We start from the raw sequence: 19,709 nt of genomic DNA on the forward strand, positions 1-19,709 counted from the left end.
TTCAAATTATTTGATTTAATGAGCAAAGAGAAGGCATACATTTGCATAAATCAGCATCAACATAGAATTTACATCTCACTGACCATCTCTATTAGAGACACAGCTACACATCAGGCTTTATTCTTACAGCATAGATGTTATTTAGTATATATAAGAGATTCCTGTGTACACATCATATATACTGTACAGTCACAATCAGACATGTATATCTTCTGACTTTAAAAATACGGGGACTGCTTTATTGAAGTAGCACAAGTAACTAATTTTGATTGGTTTATTTCATTTTTGTGGGCTAAGCACAGCTATTACTGTATATATACATTGTTTATGATGACTATTATCTGAGGAATAGAACATTTTATAATATTTTCTACTTTAAATTCATTAGGAGTCGGTGCATTTTTCCCCCCGACTCCAGGCACCCAAAATGGCTCCGACTCCACAGCCCTGGTCACATCCTGCCTGCCACGGGCTGGAGCAAGCCCCAGGTAAGTGAATTAGTATTTTTATTTTTTTAACTAACTGTGAACGGTAAGCCCGACCTCAGGAGGATTTCTCAGGCCCTGCTGGGCCGATTTGCATAATTTTTTTTTGGGTACATGCAGCTGGCACTTTGCTAGCTACGTGTACTTTCCGCGCCCCCCCCCCCCCTTTCACCCCTTGCGTAGCCTGGCCTATCAGCGCCAGGCAGCGCTGAGGGGTGGATCGAGACTCCCGATGACGTCACGACGTCCACGACGTCTATAACGATCGTCGCCATGGCGATGGGGGAAGCCAAACAGGAAATCCCGTCCTGAACAGGATTTCCTGTTTGCGCTGATCGCCGGAGGCGGGGGGATGCCGCTGCACAGCGGCTATCATGTAGCTAGCGCTCGGCTAGCTACAGGATTAAAAAAAACAAAAAACATTAAAGTGCTGCGCTGCCCCCTGGCGGTTTTAATAGACTGCCAGGGAGGTTAAAGAGGAACTTCAGCCTAAACAAACATACTGTCATTAAGTCACATTAGTTATGTTAATTAAAATAGATAGGTAATATAATCCTCTTACCCACCCTGTTTTAAAAGAACAGGCAAAGGTTTGTGTTTTAATGAGGGCAGCTATCTTTTTGGTTAAAAGGAGGTGACAGGGAGCATGAGACACAGTTGCAACTGTCCTGATCACCCCTCCCAGTTGTCACGACAACAACATCATCAGAAATCCCATCATGTTTTGCACAGCATCACGAGAAAAATGCCCGGGCAGTTTTCTTTGATGGGGCGGAACTTAACTAAAAATGCAGCTAAAATGATGCCTTGGTAAGAAAAACAAAGTTCTGATGCTGTAAAACTGATAACGAAACACCAAACCTTTTCAGTTCTGCTGAGTAGATTTTTAGTCTGGAGGTTCACTTTAACCACTTCCGGATTCTCGGAGCGTATATACACGCCCCTGAATCCAGAAGTGTATACCATGGAAACGGCCGCTCGTATGAGCGGCCGTTCCATGCCAGTTCCCGGAGGGTGTCTCCGTGAACACCCTGCGAGCCGATCGGCGGCTCGCAGGGTAAATGTAAACACACGGGGAAGATCTTCCCCGGTGTTTACATGTATACGGCGCTGCTGCGCAGCAGCGCCGTAGAGGAGATCGGTGATCCCCGGCCTCTGATTGGCCGGGGATCACCGGCATCTGATAGGCTAAAGCCTATCCCATCAGGCGCAGGACGGAAATCCGTCCTGCGCCGCTCACAGGGGGAGGGAGAGGGAGGGAAGGGGAAGGAGGCCAGGAAGCGCTGCGGAGGGGGGCTTTGAAGAGCCCCCCCCCCCGCAAGCGCAAGCAGCCGGCGGCGATCAGACCCCCCCCAGCAGGACATCCCCCTAGTGGGGAAAAAAGAGGGGGAAGTCTGATCGGCCTGGCTGCTAGCTGATCGGTGCTGCGGACTGGAGAGCCCACGCAGCACCGATCAGCAAAACATAGCGTGGTAGGGAAGTGGTTTAAGAGTATTTATTAGTTTGCCTATCACAGACAATCTATGCACACAACTGTATGCCTAGACTTCTCCCCCGGCGGTATGGTGTAAGGATATCACACTGTACCACCTCTACAGACTTTGCTACTAGAAAAAAAAAAAAAAAACACACAGACAGGACCCGAGCCCCAGAGCAGACTGGACACTTTACTACTTTCCAGGCAGGGCATCTAAAGTCTATTGTTAAACTAAAAGTTGCCTCTTTTACCTAAAGTGATGCCACACAATAAAATGCATTGCTTTACTTTATATCCTATATGGACCAACTGACCTTATGAGCAGGGATGAGATTAATAAGGATGGAATCCAGCAATTCCTGTGTTACTCCATCTCCCTCCATGGTTATCGAGCTCATTAAATCCAACATGTGCATCTGCACTTTTTGATTGTGGCTATTACTAGAAAAAGAAAAATGGAATTGCAAGTGAAATATACAATATTTTGTTCATCCTACATAATAATCGATAAAGTGTCTCTGCGTCCCCTGTCCCTGTGTCCGTGCATTTGCGCTACTGCGCATGTGTAGCACGGCCAGCCGTTGGGACAGGAGGAGGATGGGGACGGGTGGTCGTGTGCGCACGCATGCAAGCTGACATGCGGCGGTGGTCACAGGGGTGGGAGGAGAGTTGTAAGGGAGACCTAGAGCCAGTTATACTAACGGGCGTAGGTCTACTAGTTATGGTTATAATATGGCAGACAAAGCAACTTGATAGCAAGGCTGATGAGTTCCCCTATATATTCATAAACACAAGATGCATTTTTATAAATTAAAATTACATGAATGTAAAAAGGCTTAAAATGCACTAGATCTATCTAGTACAAACAAATGTGTACAATGTAGAAGTAGTAGAAGACAAAAACACAGGGGGTCCGGGAGCTCAATTTGGTGCAGAACGTTAATATGCATGGAAGAAATTTCATAAAAACAGTACGTATTATACTCACAAGAGTAGGTTGCTGAAAGAGGCAACCACTCGTTCTCGCAGGTGGGGAAATACCGTCCCCACTCGGCCTTTTATTCCTTTTGGGTCGCTGCTCCTAAAAAGGCAGATCCGTCAGAGATTTTCTAGCGTTGATCTAACCCTAAAATCAAGGGGTACTGACTTTTTTTGGGTACGGTAAGAGGCGCTCGGTAAGGAAATTATAATCTAAATAGTTCTATATGGTAGGTACAACATTAGGTAGAAAAAATGGTGTGATCCTACCTTCTAGATGTCCCTTGCAGGAAATATACAGATCGAGATGTATACTTATATAGTCGGGCTTTATTTGGGGCACAGACAACGCGTTTCATGGTCAAAACCGCTTCTTCAGGTCAATTGAAGTGCCTTAAAAATAGCATACAACACTCAGGCACAATTGATATAAATTAAAAACATTAAGAAACATATGAAACATAACATATAAAGCATACAGAATACATGAAATATAAAATATATTGATTGCATATAATATAAAAGATAAAAATATGTGGCATTTGGAGCATATTAGGAACATAGAATGTAACGTATATTAGGTAGTACTAAAATGTATATATATATATATATATATATATCCGTGTAACAATAGGTTAAAGAGAATCTGTAACGTCAAAACGTCCCCTGGGGGGTACTCACCTCTGGTGGGGGATCCTAATGAGGCTTCCCACGCCGTCCTCCATCCCTCAGGGGTCTCGTTGCAGCCCTCCGTACAGCGGTGACGTCAATATTTACCTTCCCGGCTCATGGACCATAAGTATATATCTATAGCGACTTGTCTGAAAAAATTCCATCATAGATAGTATATAAGTTCTGTAATAACGATAGGACTATAGAGCTACAAGTACTCACATTATTCAAAACAGTGTGGTACATAGGGATCTGTGAGGTAAAGCATACACATGTATATTGCCTAAGCAGGTATTCCGTATGGCCTGTGGGTATAGGTATAGGCTAGATTAGCCCGCCCTCTTGTGTATATTCCTAGGTGTCCGTCCCTGTGAGCCCTCTGGAGTGGGGGGAGGGAGGAAGGGGAAGGAAACGTTGTGGGCAGTATGAGGAGAGTGGAATAGGAGCAATATACATGTGTATGCTTTACCTCACAGATCCCTATGTACCACACTGTTTTAAATAATGTGAGTACTTGTAGCTCTATAGTCCTATCGTTATTACAGAACTTATATACTATCTATGATAGAATTTTTTCAGACAAGTCGCTATAGATATATACTTATGGTCCATATGTCTATCGTTAAGTTAGGGCTTCAGAAGCCTTCTTCTCTTAGTAACATTTGTTTATACTATACTTACAGATAACTATACACAGATAAATATACATTTTAGTACTACCTAATATACGTTATATTCTATGTTCCTAATATGCTCCAAATGCCACATATTTTTATCTTTTATATTATATGCAATCAATATATTTTATACTTCATGTGTTCTGTATGCTTTATATGTTATGTTTCATATGTTTCTTAATGTTTTTTTTAATTTATATCATTTGTGCCTGAGTGTTGTATGCTATTTTTATAATCTTTAAGGCACTTCAATTGACCTGAGGACGCGGTTTTGACCGTGAAACGCGTTGTCTGCGCCCCCCAAAAAACCTGACTATATAAGTATACATCTCGATCTGTATATTTCCCGCATGGGACATCTAGAAGGTAGGATCACACCATTTTTTCTACCTAATGTTGTACCTACCATATAGAACTATTTAGATTATAATTTCCTTACCGGGCGCCTTCTACCGTACCCAAAAAAATGTGTACATTAGTACTTCTGCATCCCATTCACTACAAGCTCAGCCAGTTGGGTTTGGTCACATTTGTTTCACTACCTCTTTACCCCCTGTTAACACCTGCCATTAGTTTCTTGGATTTTTCTGTGTGGTCATAAGGTTTGTGCATAGTTAGCACAGCACTGATGGTTCACAGTCTATTGCTGAATCAATTTCCTGTCCTCCAAGATATTCAGGGTACGTTTCCACTAGAAGCACGCGATTTGCATGCCCTTTTTCGGAAGTGAAATTTTCATAATCATATATGTGGGTTTTAATGCGCATTCGCATATTTATTTGTTTGCATTTTCTTCAAGGAGATTCAGGAAGGAAGTTCAAAAATGCAAATTTGAAATCAGCATGCAGCACCCGGAAAATAAAACTGCTGTCTATTTTTCTCCTGGATGCAAATTTTGCATCTAAAAGAAACAGGCACATAAGAATTCACTGGGTGTGGAAAAAAACCCCAACAAAAACAAAACAAAGGAAGAAATTTGCACATAGTGGAAACAGGCCCTTATGCTTTCAAAACCCCTTACTCAATTCACTTTTTGTCCTACGCTTTCTCCTAGGAGAGAATTCTTCCATTTAAATTAACTTTTTAGGACTCTGCACTCTTAAAAAGTATTAAAAACTAGGTGAAAAAGTCCTGACAAAATTATTTTGAGTATTTTCTTGTTTGCTGGTGGCTTAAAAGATATTTTATTAATATCACCAAGGAGAAAACTTAGAAGAAAATTTGAATTGAATAAGGGCCAGTGAGTTCTAATACCTGTGGCATACTCTCACTAAGGGCCCATTCACACTAGAAGCGGTTTTTAAAATTCACTCCCATTCACTTTCATTAAAATCGTGGTAAAATCGTGGAGAAATCGATGCGATCGCGTAAGGGAAAATCGTAGCGATTTTTCAGCGATTTTAATGAAAGTTAATAGGAGCGATTTTGACCACTTGCCGACCGCGCACTCATAACGCGCGTCGGCGAAGTGGTAGCTGCAGGACCAGCGACGCACATCTGCGTCGCCGGCTGCAGGCTAATTAATCAGCAGCGAGCGGCTGCTTCCTGTCAATTCACGGCGGGGGGCTCCGTGAATAGCCTGCGGGCCGCCAACCGCGGCTCGCAGGCTAAATGTAAACACAAGCGTAAATAATCCGCTTTGTTTACATTTTTACAACGCTGCTAACAGCAGCAGCGTTGTACTAGATCAGCGATCCCCGGCCAATCAGCGGCCGGGGATCGCTGTCACATGACAGGCAGGAGCCTGTTAGAGGCTGCACAGGACAGATCCGTTCCTGTGCAGCCGCCGATCTCCGGGGCAGGGAGGGAGAAGAGTGAGAGTTGGAATCCTGCGGTGGAGGGGGCGTGGAGGTGCCCCCCCCCCCCCCCGCCAGCCACACGCAGGCAGGAGCGATCAGACCCCCCCCAGTACATCATCCCCCTAGTGGGGAAAAAAGGGAGGTGTGATTTGGTCGCTCTGCCTGTTTGATCTGTACTGGGGGCTGTAGAGCCCACCCAGCACAGATCTTCTAAATCAGTGCTGGTCCTTAAAGGGACACTTAAGTCAAACAAAAAAAATTAGTTTTACTCACCAAGGGCTTCCAATAGCCCCCTGCAGCTGTCCGGTGCCCTCGCCGTCTCCCTCCGATCCTCCTGGCCCCGCCGGCAGCCACTTCCTGTTTCGGTGACAGGAGCTGACAGGCTGGGGACGCGAGTGATTCTTCGCGTTCCCAGACACATTAGCACCCTCTAGGCTGCTATATGGTATATGATATATGCTATAGCAGCATAGATGGCGCTATTGTGGCCAGGAACGCAAAGAATCACTCGCGTCCCCAGCCTGTCAGCTCCTGTCACCGAAACAGGAAGTGGTTGCCGGCGGGGCCAGGAGGATCGGAGGGAGACGGCGAGGGCACCGGACAGCTGCAGGGGGTTATTGGAAGCCCCAGGTGAGTAAAACTATTTTTTTTTTTTACTTAAGTGTCCCTTTAAGGGGGGGGGGGGTAAAGGCTGAGTCCTGAAGTGGTTAAAAATTTTAATCAATCGCTCAGAAAAGCGCTTCTAGTGTGAATGGGCCCGTAGCTTCTTGTGCTCAGCAGCCATGCTTTTCAAGCATCACCACAGGCATTATAATAAATATACATCATACAGACCAAGGTTAAAACAGGAGCTTAAAAAGAAAAACTGAAATATGTTTTAACTCATCCACAATAAGAAGGTTTCAAAAGGGTCTCCATGTCTGCTGGAACAATTTAATAGTCTGCCTGTCAGGCCTAGATTTGATTTTATATGTTATTTTGTTCAACACAAAAACAACCAAAAGTAAACACTTAGCTTGGCTTTGAACAGTTATAGCAATGTTAATGCTACATGGCCAGCAGACAGGATGGACTTTAGCCTGATACATACATCAAATTGTGATTGGCCTATTTTACCACTTATGTAGTATGAGGGCTGACAGATTTAGAAAACTATGAAAAGATTAAGTAAGGCCTCTTTCACATTGGGCAATGTGTATATTGCCGTGCGGTCGGGACGCAAACGCACCCGATCGCAAGCAATCCATGTTGCTGTGCGTTGCACTGCTGATCCCATTAATTACAGTGAATGGGATCAGCAATGTGTTTTGGAAAAATGCGTGCAGCAGTGCGATCTCACTGGTGCTCAGTGCGCATAGTCTAAATATCAGAAGCGCTCTCTATGCATTTCTGATGTTCTTGCTGATCGCATACGAAATGCGCACAGAGGCACAGATAGTGTGAACGAGGCCTAAGCCCTCAAACTCCATGGCAAGCTATGGAAGCGAGAAGTAGAAAAACTCTGCACTCCTTCCATGCGATAAAAATCAATGTAGTTTATTGAAACGGCAACAAAAAAAATTGCAAAAGTATGGCAGTACCAGGTCCTTAGTTGCTCTGGAAGTGATGTAAATTTGGCTACATGAAGACAGTACAATAAAACAATAAAAAAAAACCTGAAAGAATTTAACCCTTCTCCAGGCTATCCAGAAATAAAATAAAAGTTGTGCGGAACTGGGATTTCAATTTGAAGAAACTGCCGATGGAGAAGACAATTTGACAGTCCTCTGTAGAGCTAAACCTCTAGATGGCAAACTCTCACTAAACACAGACCCAAAATTAGAGCTGGTTCAGACGGACGCTTGAGGAGCGTTTACCGCCAGCGTTCGGGGCTTGGCGTTAAACGCTCCCATTCAAGAGAATGGGAGCATTTGTACCAAGCTTTCATGCGCGTTTACACGAATGCGGCGCTCGGGTCCCGATTTTCCCTGGCGTTCAAGGAGCCCCTGGAAGCTACATGTAGCTTCCAGGGGCTGTGAACCGCGACGGGTAAAGTCCCCCTAAGGGGAAAAAAAAACACGACCGCATCCGAACGCAACACGAACGCTGCTGAAAGCCCACGAACGCGACGCCTCCAAACGTCCATCTGAACCAGCCCTAAAACACATCATTCACAGCACATTCTACACTTGCAACTGTACTCAATTATCATGAATGTAAACAATCTCCTTCAGAGCTAGTTTATGTAGATTTCAGTAAAAAATTTTCTCACACTACATACTTTCCTCTGTTCTAAGAGACTTTGCTGAAACAATTACCTTACATATGAGCCACAATTTGGCATAATACATTTCCTACAGCTTTGAACTGCATAAATAAAAAACGAAGGCACGGAGAAAACTTATTTGATTCACATGTATTTTTTGACACACAACGCCACACTGGTCATTAAAGGACAATGGCCGTTCAGGAAATCACTTGTTTTATATTTTGTTCATGTTCAGTTATCGTGTTTTTCCCCCCAATTTTAAGGGAAAAAAAAAAATAACCTTTTGCTTTTCTCCCGCACATCATATGGATGTATAAATGTAATTTAGCCGTACACAATCTGAACAACCGCCCCCCCCCCCCCCAAAAAAAAAATCCTGCTTGGAAAATGCCTGTAAAGTTGCAAGGACAAGTGTGATTCCTGCCTTAGGCACTGCATTCAACTCGAACCCTATGCAATTCAACGGGATCAGTTACACTTAACGCAGACCTGTAGCTTTAAAAGAAAATTAGATACTTACCTTGGGAGGGGGAAGCCTCTGGAACCTGACGAGACTGCCCCATCCTGTGCGCAGGCGCATTAGGAGCTTACCACTTAGGCTCTGGAGGAAATAGCTGCACCCGTTTGGGTCAGCTTTACTGCACTGCTTAGTAGAGTGGACCCAATTGAGTTTGGCTATTTTCGGTGGAGCCTGAGGGGAAGCAGATACTGCGCATACATGAGGCTCCCAGCAAGCTCCGATGGGGATGCCAGTGCTGTATCCCCCCTCTGCTGAGGACAGAGGAAGCCTCTGTAGGATCAAGGGACTTCTCCCTCCCAAGGTAGGTGCCACCCCCTGGAGGTACTTTTTTTTTCCATTAAAGACAATCTAACTTTTAAAAGTGACCCCGGAGAGTACTTACATTGGGAGGGGGAAGCCTCTGGTTCCTATCGAGGCCCTCATCCTCCTCCGTCCCATGGTGGTCTGGCTTGGCCGCTCCCAACAGTGGCCATGTAAATCTTTACCTTCCAGGCTTCAGCGCAGGCTAGTAGCGGCTCAGCTCGGAATGAAGCGGAAATAGCCGATCCCAGTCGGTTCTGCTCTACTGCGCAGGCGACTTGCAGACCTGACTGGGATCAGCTACTTCTGCCTGATCCCGAATTGCTACTGCGCCTGAACTGGAGCCGGGGAAGGTAACTATAGCAGGCGCTACTGCTACAGCTAGCCACAGCCTGACAAATTGACAGCTGTGGCTTACAAGGGGCACAGTGAGATCACCGTGGGATGAAGGAGGACAGGGGAAAGGTCGGTAGGATCCAGAAGCTTCCCCCTCCCAAGGTAAGTACCCCACAGGGGCACTTTTTGAAGTTACCGAGTCTCTAAGTTTAAATGCAAAATTTCACATAGGCAAAAACTCATAGCAGGACAACAATTTGACATGTGCATGTCTTCAGACTGACAATCATCCAGCTACTGTGGCAAAACCAGCACAATTTTAACACAGACCAAATCCCATGCTTTTGTCTACACTGACAAGAACCCTCCCTTACTGAACAGGGAAACAAGAAGGCCATAGTTGTTAGAAAGCACACGGTTTAAAAAACAAAACAAAAAACAGCTGTTTGCACAATTGGAAATCATACTAGATTGCAAAATAGTTTGAGTATGAGGCCTCGTTCACAGTGAGACATTGCGTTGTGTTCAAGAATACAAACACAACAGGGCAAAAAGTTGCACCACGCATTACGTTGCATACAGTGAGGTACAGTAAAGCACACTGACAATGAAATGTATGCTTCCCTGAACCTGTTAATGTGTGCATTTAGCGGTAACTCACTGCATTACCATACAGCAACACCTTATCCCGCAATGTTAACGTGCTGTGAACGCTGCATAGACTTATCATTGCAGTGCGTTGCAATGCCTTCCTAATGCCCCACCTTAAAGTGGACCTGAACTCTTGCACAGGACCGAAGGAAAGCAGAGAACTGCACCCTGTATGTATTTAGAGAGTTTAGCCTGTTTAATTTCCCCTCATTTGTGTCTAATCACAAGCTGTAATCTGATCTCTCCCGTGTCACATGACTGCCTATGACAGATAAGCTCATTTGAAAGCACAGGATGCTAACAATATGTCTGCTTCCATGAAAGCAGGATGTAGAAACTGTGCAGATTTTAGGATTCGTATTAGGAGTAGCCCAAAAAAAATGTTTTTGTTTAAAGTTTATTGTGCTGTTGTGTATCGTTTAGAGCAGAGAGGACATTCTGAATTCAGGTCTGCTTTAACGACCCACTGTGAACAAGGCCTCAATGCGTTTTTGTTTTTTGAGATATAGGACAATGCACTTAGTAGTATCTCCTACATATGCAAGAGTTAGGGCCAGTTCACTGTTGTGTGGCAGAATAATTCTGCATGTCAACTGTCCATAAAATTATATGGATCTGTTCACAGTGCTGAGTTATAACTGATCACATTGTAACTCGCTGCATGCAAGCTTTCCATTACAGTCTTTGTTCATTCTCCAATGCAGTTCACAGTCATTATGAATGCATACATTATGCAACTGACCACTGTGAACCTAGCCTCAGAAATTAACTACAGCAAAAACGAATAATAAAAAAACACTTACTTTATTACAGAGAAGAGTGTCCTAAAGAGCTGAATAAATATTTCATTGCAGTCCTCCAACTCAAAACAAATATTGTAAGATTTGACCCAGGCCAAATTCTGAAATGAGGAAGAGACTATTTACAATATACAGATTCATGATTTTTTTTAATTATCAGTGAGAGACTAAAATGGTCATTTTATACAAAAACAAAAAGTAGATGCCATTCTGGAATGCAGAAACATATGCTACAGTTCATAAACATTAGGGGAAAATGAATTAAGAAATGTACCCAGCAATTAAAAGCAGTTAAAAACAGAGGATGAGAGGGGGGGGGGGGGGGGGGGGGGAGGGGGTTCAGTGATACGTATAATTCATAAGTTGCACTAATATGTGACATACACTGATGATGTTGATCCAGGGATTTTATCTGATTGCCATCTGGAGTCGGGAAGGAATTTTTCCCTTTTGGGGCTAATTGGACCATGCCTTGTAAGGGCTGGAACCCACAAGAGCGTTTTTTTGAGCATTTTGGCAGCGCTGCGATACGCTAGCGTTTTGCCAAAACGCTCAGCTGATGTTAATGGATGGGGCAACTTCCACAGGAGCGTTTGCGTTTCCCAGAAACGCAAACGCAGGACCTGCAGCATTTTGGGAGCGTTAGCGCTTCAATGTAAAGTATTGAAACGCTAGCAGAAACGCCCAGCAAAACCTAAACTGAGCGGTTTTGCTAGCGTTTTGCGGTTCAGCACACTAACAAAATTAAAATAATTCACAGGACCAATCAGGATAAAAACGCAAAACGCTACACAACCGCTGAGGAAAAAAAAATACACTGTTGCAAAACGCGACCGAAAACTCGCATGAATCCGCTTGCAAACCGCTCATGCAAAACGCTAGCGGTTGTGTTTTGCGTTTGCGGATTTCAGTGGGTTCCAGGCCTAAGGCTTCTTGCACACCAAGACGTTGAAATTGGGTGCCACGTTAAGGTCGCATAACGTGCACCTAACACAACGTATGGTGCTGCAAGAGCCGACGGTAGAGTGAGCCGCGTTAGGCGGCTCGAGTCCTATAATGTCTCCCAGAGTGGCGCTGATTGGCCAGCGGGACCACGTGATGCGGAGCGAGACACTCCGCATCACGTGGTCCCGCCGGCCAATCAGCGCCCGCCAGTGCAGTGAATATTAAGTAGCCATGTGCGCGGCTACTGTAGCTGGCTCTCCCCGCCTCCTCTCCGCCCCCCACTGTGCATGTGCAAACAGTCTAACGCGGCTATAGCCGCTCCAACGCCGTAGCATGCTGCACTTTGCACAGAACGTGCAGCGTTACATGTAACGCAACGTGGGCTGTGTGAACAGCCCACTTGTGTTACATTGCTGTGCGTTGGGGGAGCGTTACAGGCGCACTAACGTGCGCCTGTAACGTCTTGGTGTGTAAGCAGCCTAAGGGTTTTTTCGCCTTCCTCTGGATCAACAGGGATATGTGAAGGAGCAGGCTGGAGTTGTACTTTTGTACTGGTTGAACTCGATGGACGTATGTCTTTTTTTCAACCAAAATAACTGTAACTATGTACCTAACTAGGACAGCAAAGTTAAAGAACAACGATCAAGAAATAGCTTTTCTGTAAACCCCATATACCTATAGAGCCTTTAGCCAGATAAACTAAAATGCTTTTCTAAGGTGTCTCAGCTCAGCCTTTGTGTAAAAAAATCCTGGAAATATATGTGGGATTTAGAATTTTAGTTAACGTTGATAGTTGTACTTCGAATATATATTTGTAAAACAAGGTCTATAGTAATTAATATTAGGATAATTAATAAAGTGCTCAGGCCTGTAATAAATACAGTCCATACCTGGCAATAATCAATCAAAAAATAAGCATTTACCCAAAAACAACAACAACAATAATAATGACGTGACAGGTAAAGTGCTTGCGCTACACAATCAAGTCTAAAAATGTATCAAACTAAAATAGTTCAGATTAACACATGATAATGTATATAAAAAAAAAACTAAATGCTCATGCAGGTGTCAACAAAGATTTCCACAAAGCGCTAATCCAAATGATCCGGTTCGCCTAACACCTCTTAAGAAGCAGAACTACTGTGCTACACATTAGGCGGACAGGACCAGTCAGACTAGCACCCTTTCGGAACCATTGTTGGCACCTGCACAAGTACTTAGCGCTCCAGGAGGGTTGTGGTCAATCGTATGTCTGATCAAGACACTCCGCTACTAGAAATGAATGCAAGTGTCCTACCATGGAAACCTCTAAATTATCCCATGTGGCAGCAGATAATAAAAACAAATAGCTGCCAATCAGGTCGCTGGTAATTAACAACTAATTGAATAATATCAAGTAGTTTTCATAGTGGCTTGTTCAGATCTCACTTCCAGTGACTGGAGATTTGCATGTCAGGAGAGAATTATGCTCATTCATATCCCTTAGCTTCCTATGGGGGGGATAGCATTTCCAATTCAAGCGTCCATTTCTTTATGCTATGCGTTCAAACATTACAGTATACAGTGACAGCTCCTTTCTTGTTAAAGATGACCAATCAAATATTTTGCACAGAAATAAAAAAACAAAAAACAATTACCTCTAACAAGTAAAAATATCTGTTAAACTGGGGGCTTTTCGTATCTTCCAGACCTTTGAGTTGCCTTGTATAAACAAGAATATGTCCTGAACAAAAAGAAATAAACGGATTACATGCTTGAGAAATGTATCTGGCATATAAATATGGTGATAAGATTAAAAGAAAATCAAAGCTATCCATGTGTCAATTACAATACATAAATCAGAGTGGTGTAACAATGCAATGGCATGTCGGCGTGTCTGTGTGTCTTTTCTTGTATTCCAGGATGCACAGCCATTTCAAAGCCCTGACATGTCTTCATTATGGTACATTTACATTCAGAATTTTTTTTTCTCCTGGCAATTAAAGGGACTCCAAGCTCATCTTAAAAATGAAAAAAGTACTAACCCGGGGCTTTCTCCAGCCAGTGCTGGTCCGGAGGTCCCACGATGGCGTCCTGGCTCCTCTCCTAGTCCCCGCTCCGGAATGACTGACCGGTGTATGACGCGGCTGACGTCACACGCTGGCCGCCTCGCGTCATCATGGCGGCCGGCGTGAAAATACTGCGCATGCGCGATTAAAGCGCGCATGCGCCGTACTGCCACGCCGGCCGCCGTGATGAAGCGAGGCGGCCGGCGTGTGACGTCAGCTGCGTCATACGCGGAAGAAGCCCGACACTCGGCCGAGTGTCGCCCGGGCTGCCGCCGGTCAGCATTCCGGAGCGGGGACTAGGAGAGGAGCCAGGACGCCGTCGTGGGACCTCCCGACCAGCACTGGGCTGGAGAAAGCCCCGGGTGAGTACTATTTAGCATTTTTTGTTGAGCTCGGAGTCCCTTTAACCACTTCACATCCTACCTACAGTATATTCATGTCGTAAGTGGCTCCTGAAAGCCACATGACGTGAATACAAGTCAGTTCACTTTAATGAGCACAGTGTGCGTTCTGGGGGGGGGGGGGGGGTGGCTATCTAAGGGGACAGGATATCATGTGCACCTGGCTATCTATAGGGAGGGCAATTCCATCTTAGCTATCTATGGGGGCAAAGGGGCACACCTGGCTATCTATGGGGGTGGGGGACAACAAAGGGACACAACTGGTTATGTATGGGGGAGGGGGGAGAATACAGCTGCACACCTGGCTATCTACGGGGTGTCAAATAGGCACATATATATCTTTTACACTGGGAGCGGGGCTAATAAGGGGCAAATCTGGCTATACTGGGGGGGGGTTAAAGGGGCACACCTAGCTATCCATGGGGAGGGAGCTTGCTAACTACGAGGGTGGGAGATAATAAATGGGCTTAGCTGTTTAGATATGTATGCCATGAGGGTATATTACTGTTCTATTGCCGAATACGGCTTATAATTGCTGATAAGGTACAATGCAAAAAAATTGAAAAAATACACCTTTATTTACAAATATTATATTGTCGCCATACATTGTACTAGGAAGATAATTTAAATGTTAAAATAAACAGGACACATGGGCAAATAAAATATGTAGGCTTGATCTACAGTAATACTTTTTATTTTCAAACTGTAAGGCCTGGGAAAACAGCGAAATAATGACTTTTTCCATTTTTTTTCTCCTTATTCTCCTTTAAATGCATTCAAAATAAAATACTTAGCAAAAAATACCACCCAAAGAAAGCCTAATTGGTGGCAAAAAAACAAGGTATAGATTATTTATGTGTGATAAGTACTGATAAAGGTATTGGCTAATGAATGGGAGGCATGTGAAATGTAGAAAATTGCTTGCGTTTTTTTAGGGGGAAAACCCCAGAGTAGGGAACTGGTTAATAAAAGTGAAGAACAGGGTGCCACAATTACCTTAAAAATGGCAATCTGATACCTCACACAATTGAATGGAGCAGCTGTTAATCTCCGATGTCAATTCTCAACACAACCCCTTTTTTTTTTTTTTATAGACACAGTAGTATGTGGCTGACTAAATTAGAGTGAAGCTGCATAGTACTTTTTGAAATGGCAATCAGTGGGAAACACCATAGACCGCATATAAAAGTGCTAATCGGGCCTAAATGCCACTTCAGAAATATGGTGATTGAAATGCCAATAAATGGCAGACAAGCAGTGGTAATACTAAAGTGGTCATCTTTACAGCTGAGCGAGTTGAGATGCTATCTAGGCTCCAACTGGTAAACCTTTCTCCCACACAAAGCAGTTTGTTTTGGAGAAATGTCTTTACTTCCTGTCGAGCTACAATGACTATACACTGTAAATAGAGCCTCACCCTTGGTCACGATATCCAAAATAAAATAAGTTTCTGACTACAACTGGGCTTCAGACTCACAAACCACATGCTGTAACTGAGCTTATGGTCTTCCATGCAGAAGACGCCAGAGGAGAGCATGTTGAATTCCACCAGTTCAGCATAGATAACGAAGCTTGTGCAGATCGTACCTTTAGCTTGTCATGAGACGTATATGGCGCTTCTGGGGCATATATCCTGAAGATATCCGCCAAGCAGCATGCCACCAGAAGCCGAACATCCTTGTTAGGATTCCTGAGGAAGAATTCAGATGAAAGGTGCAAGGCTAAAGGGAGATATTGCTGTTTTTCATCTTCTGAATCCTGGTCCATATCCATAAAGGTTTTAACCACCATCTAGATATTAAATGAGAAGAAAAACTGAAGTACATCTTTTTGTGGATTCAAAGCATATTAGAAGAAAATACTGCAGTGTTCTAATAGGAAATTATCATGATTACATATTTATATTGCACTGGCCTCTTCTGCACAGCTTTATAAACTACATAGTCACGTCACTGACTGTCCCTCAGAGCTCAAAATTAAATAAATTCCAGAAACGGTCAATGAAATGCTAACAATTCTGAATACACAATTTTTGTTAACAATGATTGGCAGAGAATGTTTAAAATGAAAGGATTGCTAAAGACCAGGCTGATAGCAGGGGACACGTGTATTTGCATGTACATGGTTTTAGAAGGTAATATCTAGAGTGTTTACAAAGTTTCAGTTGTGAACAGACTGAAGAAGCCACTTCTTTTCTCCTCAGCTGTGCTGGACCTCAGGTTAATATACGGTAACTATGGCTGTAGCAACAGATGCTAAAAATGTAATTTCTGCTACGTAGGAAATTTGTTGTACAGGGACAGTGTTATTTGGAGATGCGCTCTGACCAACAGACAATTTTTACACCTGAGAATATATATATTTTCGTGATTATAACTCACGATCAATACGTTTCAGAGAATCAGATAAAAGGAGGTATTTTCCCTGACCACACACCAAAGTCAGATTTTAAACACAAATGAAAACTTACTGACCAAAATTTGGAAAACAAAGAATCATATTGCCGTTATTCTTACATTAATCTTGCTAACACTAACCAAATATAGATCAACTGAAAGTTTAAAAACTGTGGCTGGCTTTTAATTTAAAAAAAAATAAACAAATTCAACTTTATTTTATTAAAGCCAACATTTTCAGCTTATAGTTGCTCCTTTGCCATGGAAGATCCCCCCCCCCCTCCCCTTCACAGAAAAAAAAACACCCACAGCAATGCTTTAAAATGGATAAGTGGAAAAAACCATATAGACCAGATAATGCTGCAATGTCCTTTCCATGGACAGGATACACAGCTGCTCCTTGTGATTCTTTTAAAGCGGTATAAAACCCTGACATAATATTTAATAAAAACATGTTTTCCTACTTTTTATATGCTATACGGTTATCATATTTGCATTTGTGCATAAGTATTATTCATTAAGAAATTACAAGTTCCAAAAAGTACAGTTTTTTGCTTTGAGAGCTGACTTTGTATTTTATTCATAACTGGTTTTATTCATTATGAATTAAAGGCAGAAATGCTTTGAGTTTCTGTCTGTGTCCAGGAGCTTCTGCACAGTCAGAGAATGTGTCACATTCCTCACTTGATACAATAGCATGCAGTGTCTGCATTCAGGGAATCTGAGCTAGAGTGTGAGTTCTCCTAAAGGTGGCCACACATGATACAATAAAATGATCTGATTTTACAGCAATTTGATAAAACCGATCGGATCTACCGGAAAAAAAATCGAAAGCTTTTTCATTCGACTGAAAAATCTCATCGGATTTTCCATTTTCTTCGATTTTATCGATTCGGAATGCCAGATATTTTTCTTCAATCTTCCTAAAGATTGCATGGTGTGTGTTAGATTGTCAATTTATTAATATACACATCCTAGCAATTTTGTCAGAGTTTCCAATCATTTTTATCATAATTGAGGAAAAATTTAACATATGTGTTTGGTACATTGGTCATATTTTTGAAATGTTACAATCAGTATTTAAAAAATTGTATGGTGTGTGGCCACCTTAAAGGTGGCCACATACCACACAATTTTTTAAATATCTGTTCAATTTAAGAATTGCAATCAATTTTTCTGACTGATTGTAACATTTCAAAATATGACCAATGTACCACACACCTATGTTCAATTTTTTCCTCAATCATGATAAAAATGATTGGAAACTCAGAGAAAATTTCTAGGGTGTATATATTAATAAAATAACAATCCAACACACACCATACAATCTTTAGTAGAAATTGAAGAGAAATATCTGGCATTCCGGATCGATTTAAATCGAAAAAAACGGGAAATTCGATAGGATTTTTCAGTCGAATGAAAAAAAAGCTTTCGATTTTTTTCGAGAGATACGATCGTTTTTATCGAATTACTGTAAAATTGGATCATTTTATTGTATCGTGTGTGGCCACCTTAAGGCTCAACACACACCATACAATCTTGGTTGTTCAATCTTACCACTTTCATGTAGTATAAGAGCTTATCCAATCAATCATTCAAGGTATTTTCAATCTGTTGGCCCTTATACTACATAGATTTGGTAAATCTGTACAACCAAGATTGTATGGTGTGTGTTGAGCTTTAGACTATTAGAAATTTTGGTGGATCCACATTTCTGCAACATGATTCAGCTGCACAGAGCAGAAACCTGACAGTCTCCATTAGGAATACTGTACAGTAGCTGTATGTTTGTATGCATAAAAATAAAGCAAGTTGAAAATGTTTTGCATTATTCCTAGCAAGGCACATAGATGAATACATTACTTATTTCTCAATTAAAGGGAACTTGAAATGAGCGGAATAAGGAGCAGTGTTCTCTCCAAGCCCCATCAGACTTCTGGTGAGAGCCTGGCTGTCTTGGCTCTCCTCCTCACTTGTTTCCTATAAGTCCCGACAATGCTGTAAACCTAAATCAGTATCCTCTAGGAGGCAGCAGCGCTGTAAACTGGTACAGCAGACAATGCTCTTTGCAGCTGACATGGAATGGGAGAGCTGTTAGCATGTGCCCTGCTGCCTCCTCATTAATATTCACTGCAGTTCTAGCTGGCCCTGCCTCCTCCATGTGCTGCACTGAAGAGGGTAAGCTTTACCTATGTCTGAGAAAAGCATACTGTGCAATGTGTGTAGTGTATGTTTCTCTGTGTGATTCTCTGTGTTTGTTCCAGAGTGTGTGTTTCTCAGTGTGTTACCCTGTGTGTAAAGTATGTTTCTCGGTGCGTTACCCTGTGTGTAATGTATGTTTCTCATTTTGATCATTTTGACTTGCTAATTTTTTAACCACTTGCCGACCGCCCACAGCCCATGGGCGGCGGCAAAGTGGACGCCTAAAGGACCGCAATACGCCTTTAGGCGGAGCGTCCTTTAGGCATGCCGGGGGAGCGATCGCGTCATTGATGACGCGCGCTTCCCCTGGCAACTGGCTCCGCCCACCCGCCGTAACATCCCGCCGGCCATACGGAAGCGCCGGCGGGATGTTAACCCGCGATCGCCGCTACAAAGTGTATAATACACTTTGTAATGTATACAAAGTGTATTATACAGGCTGCTTCCTGCCCTGGTGGTCCCAGTGTCCGAGGGACCACCAGGGCAGGCTGCAGCCACCCTAGTCTGCACCCAAACACACTGATCTGCCCCCCCCCCCCGCCCACTGATCGCCCACAGCACCCCTCAGACCCCCCCCCTGCCCACCCCCCAGACCCGTTTGCACCCAATCACCCCCCTAATAACCCATCAATCACTCCCTGTCACTATCTGTCAACGCTATTTTTTTTTACCCCCCCCCCCCCTGCCCCCTCCTGATCACCCCCCCCACCCCTCAGATTCTCCCCAGACCCCCCCCCCCCCCCTGTGTACTGTATGCATCTATCTTCTCTGATA

General features: G+C 43.4%; 1 protein-coding gene across 1 annotated transcript in view; it reads right to left on the minus strand.

Annotated features, from left to right (window-relative positions):
- The window catches only part of PDS5A (PDS5 cohesin associated factor A), a 153,049-nt gene that overhangs the window by 71,060 nt on the left and 62,280 nt on the right, over nucleotides 1-19,709 (minus strand). The window contains 5 exon segments of the mRNA XM_068278468.1: nucleotides 2,277-2,403; nucleotides 10,947-11,044; nucleotides 13,526-13,596; nucleotides 13,599-13,611; nucleotides 15,925-16,128. Coding sequence (XP_068134569.1) covers nucleotides 2,277-2,403; nucleotides 10,947-11,044; nucleotides 13,526-13,596; nucleotides 13,599-13,611; nucleotides 15,925-16,128 — 513 coding nt within the window.

The sequence above is a fragment of the Hyperolius riggenbachi genome, chromosome 1, assembly GCF_040937935.1.
Source record: "Hyperolius riggenbachi isolate aHypRig1 chromosome 1, aHypRig1.pri, whole genome shotgun sequence".
Taxonomy (NCBI): Eukaryota; Metazoa; Chordata; class Amphibia; order Anura; family Hyperoliidae; genus Hyperolius; species Hyperolius riggenbachi.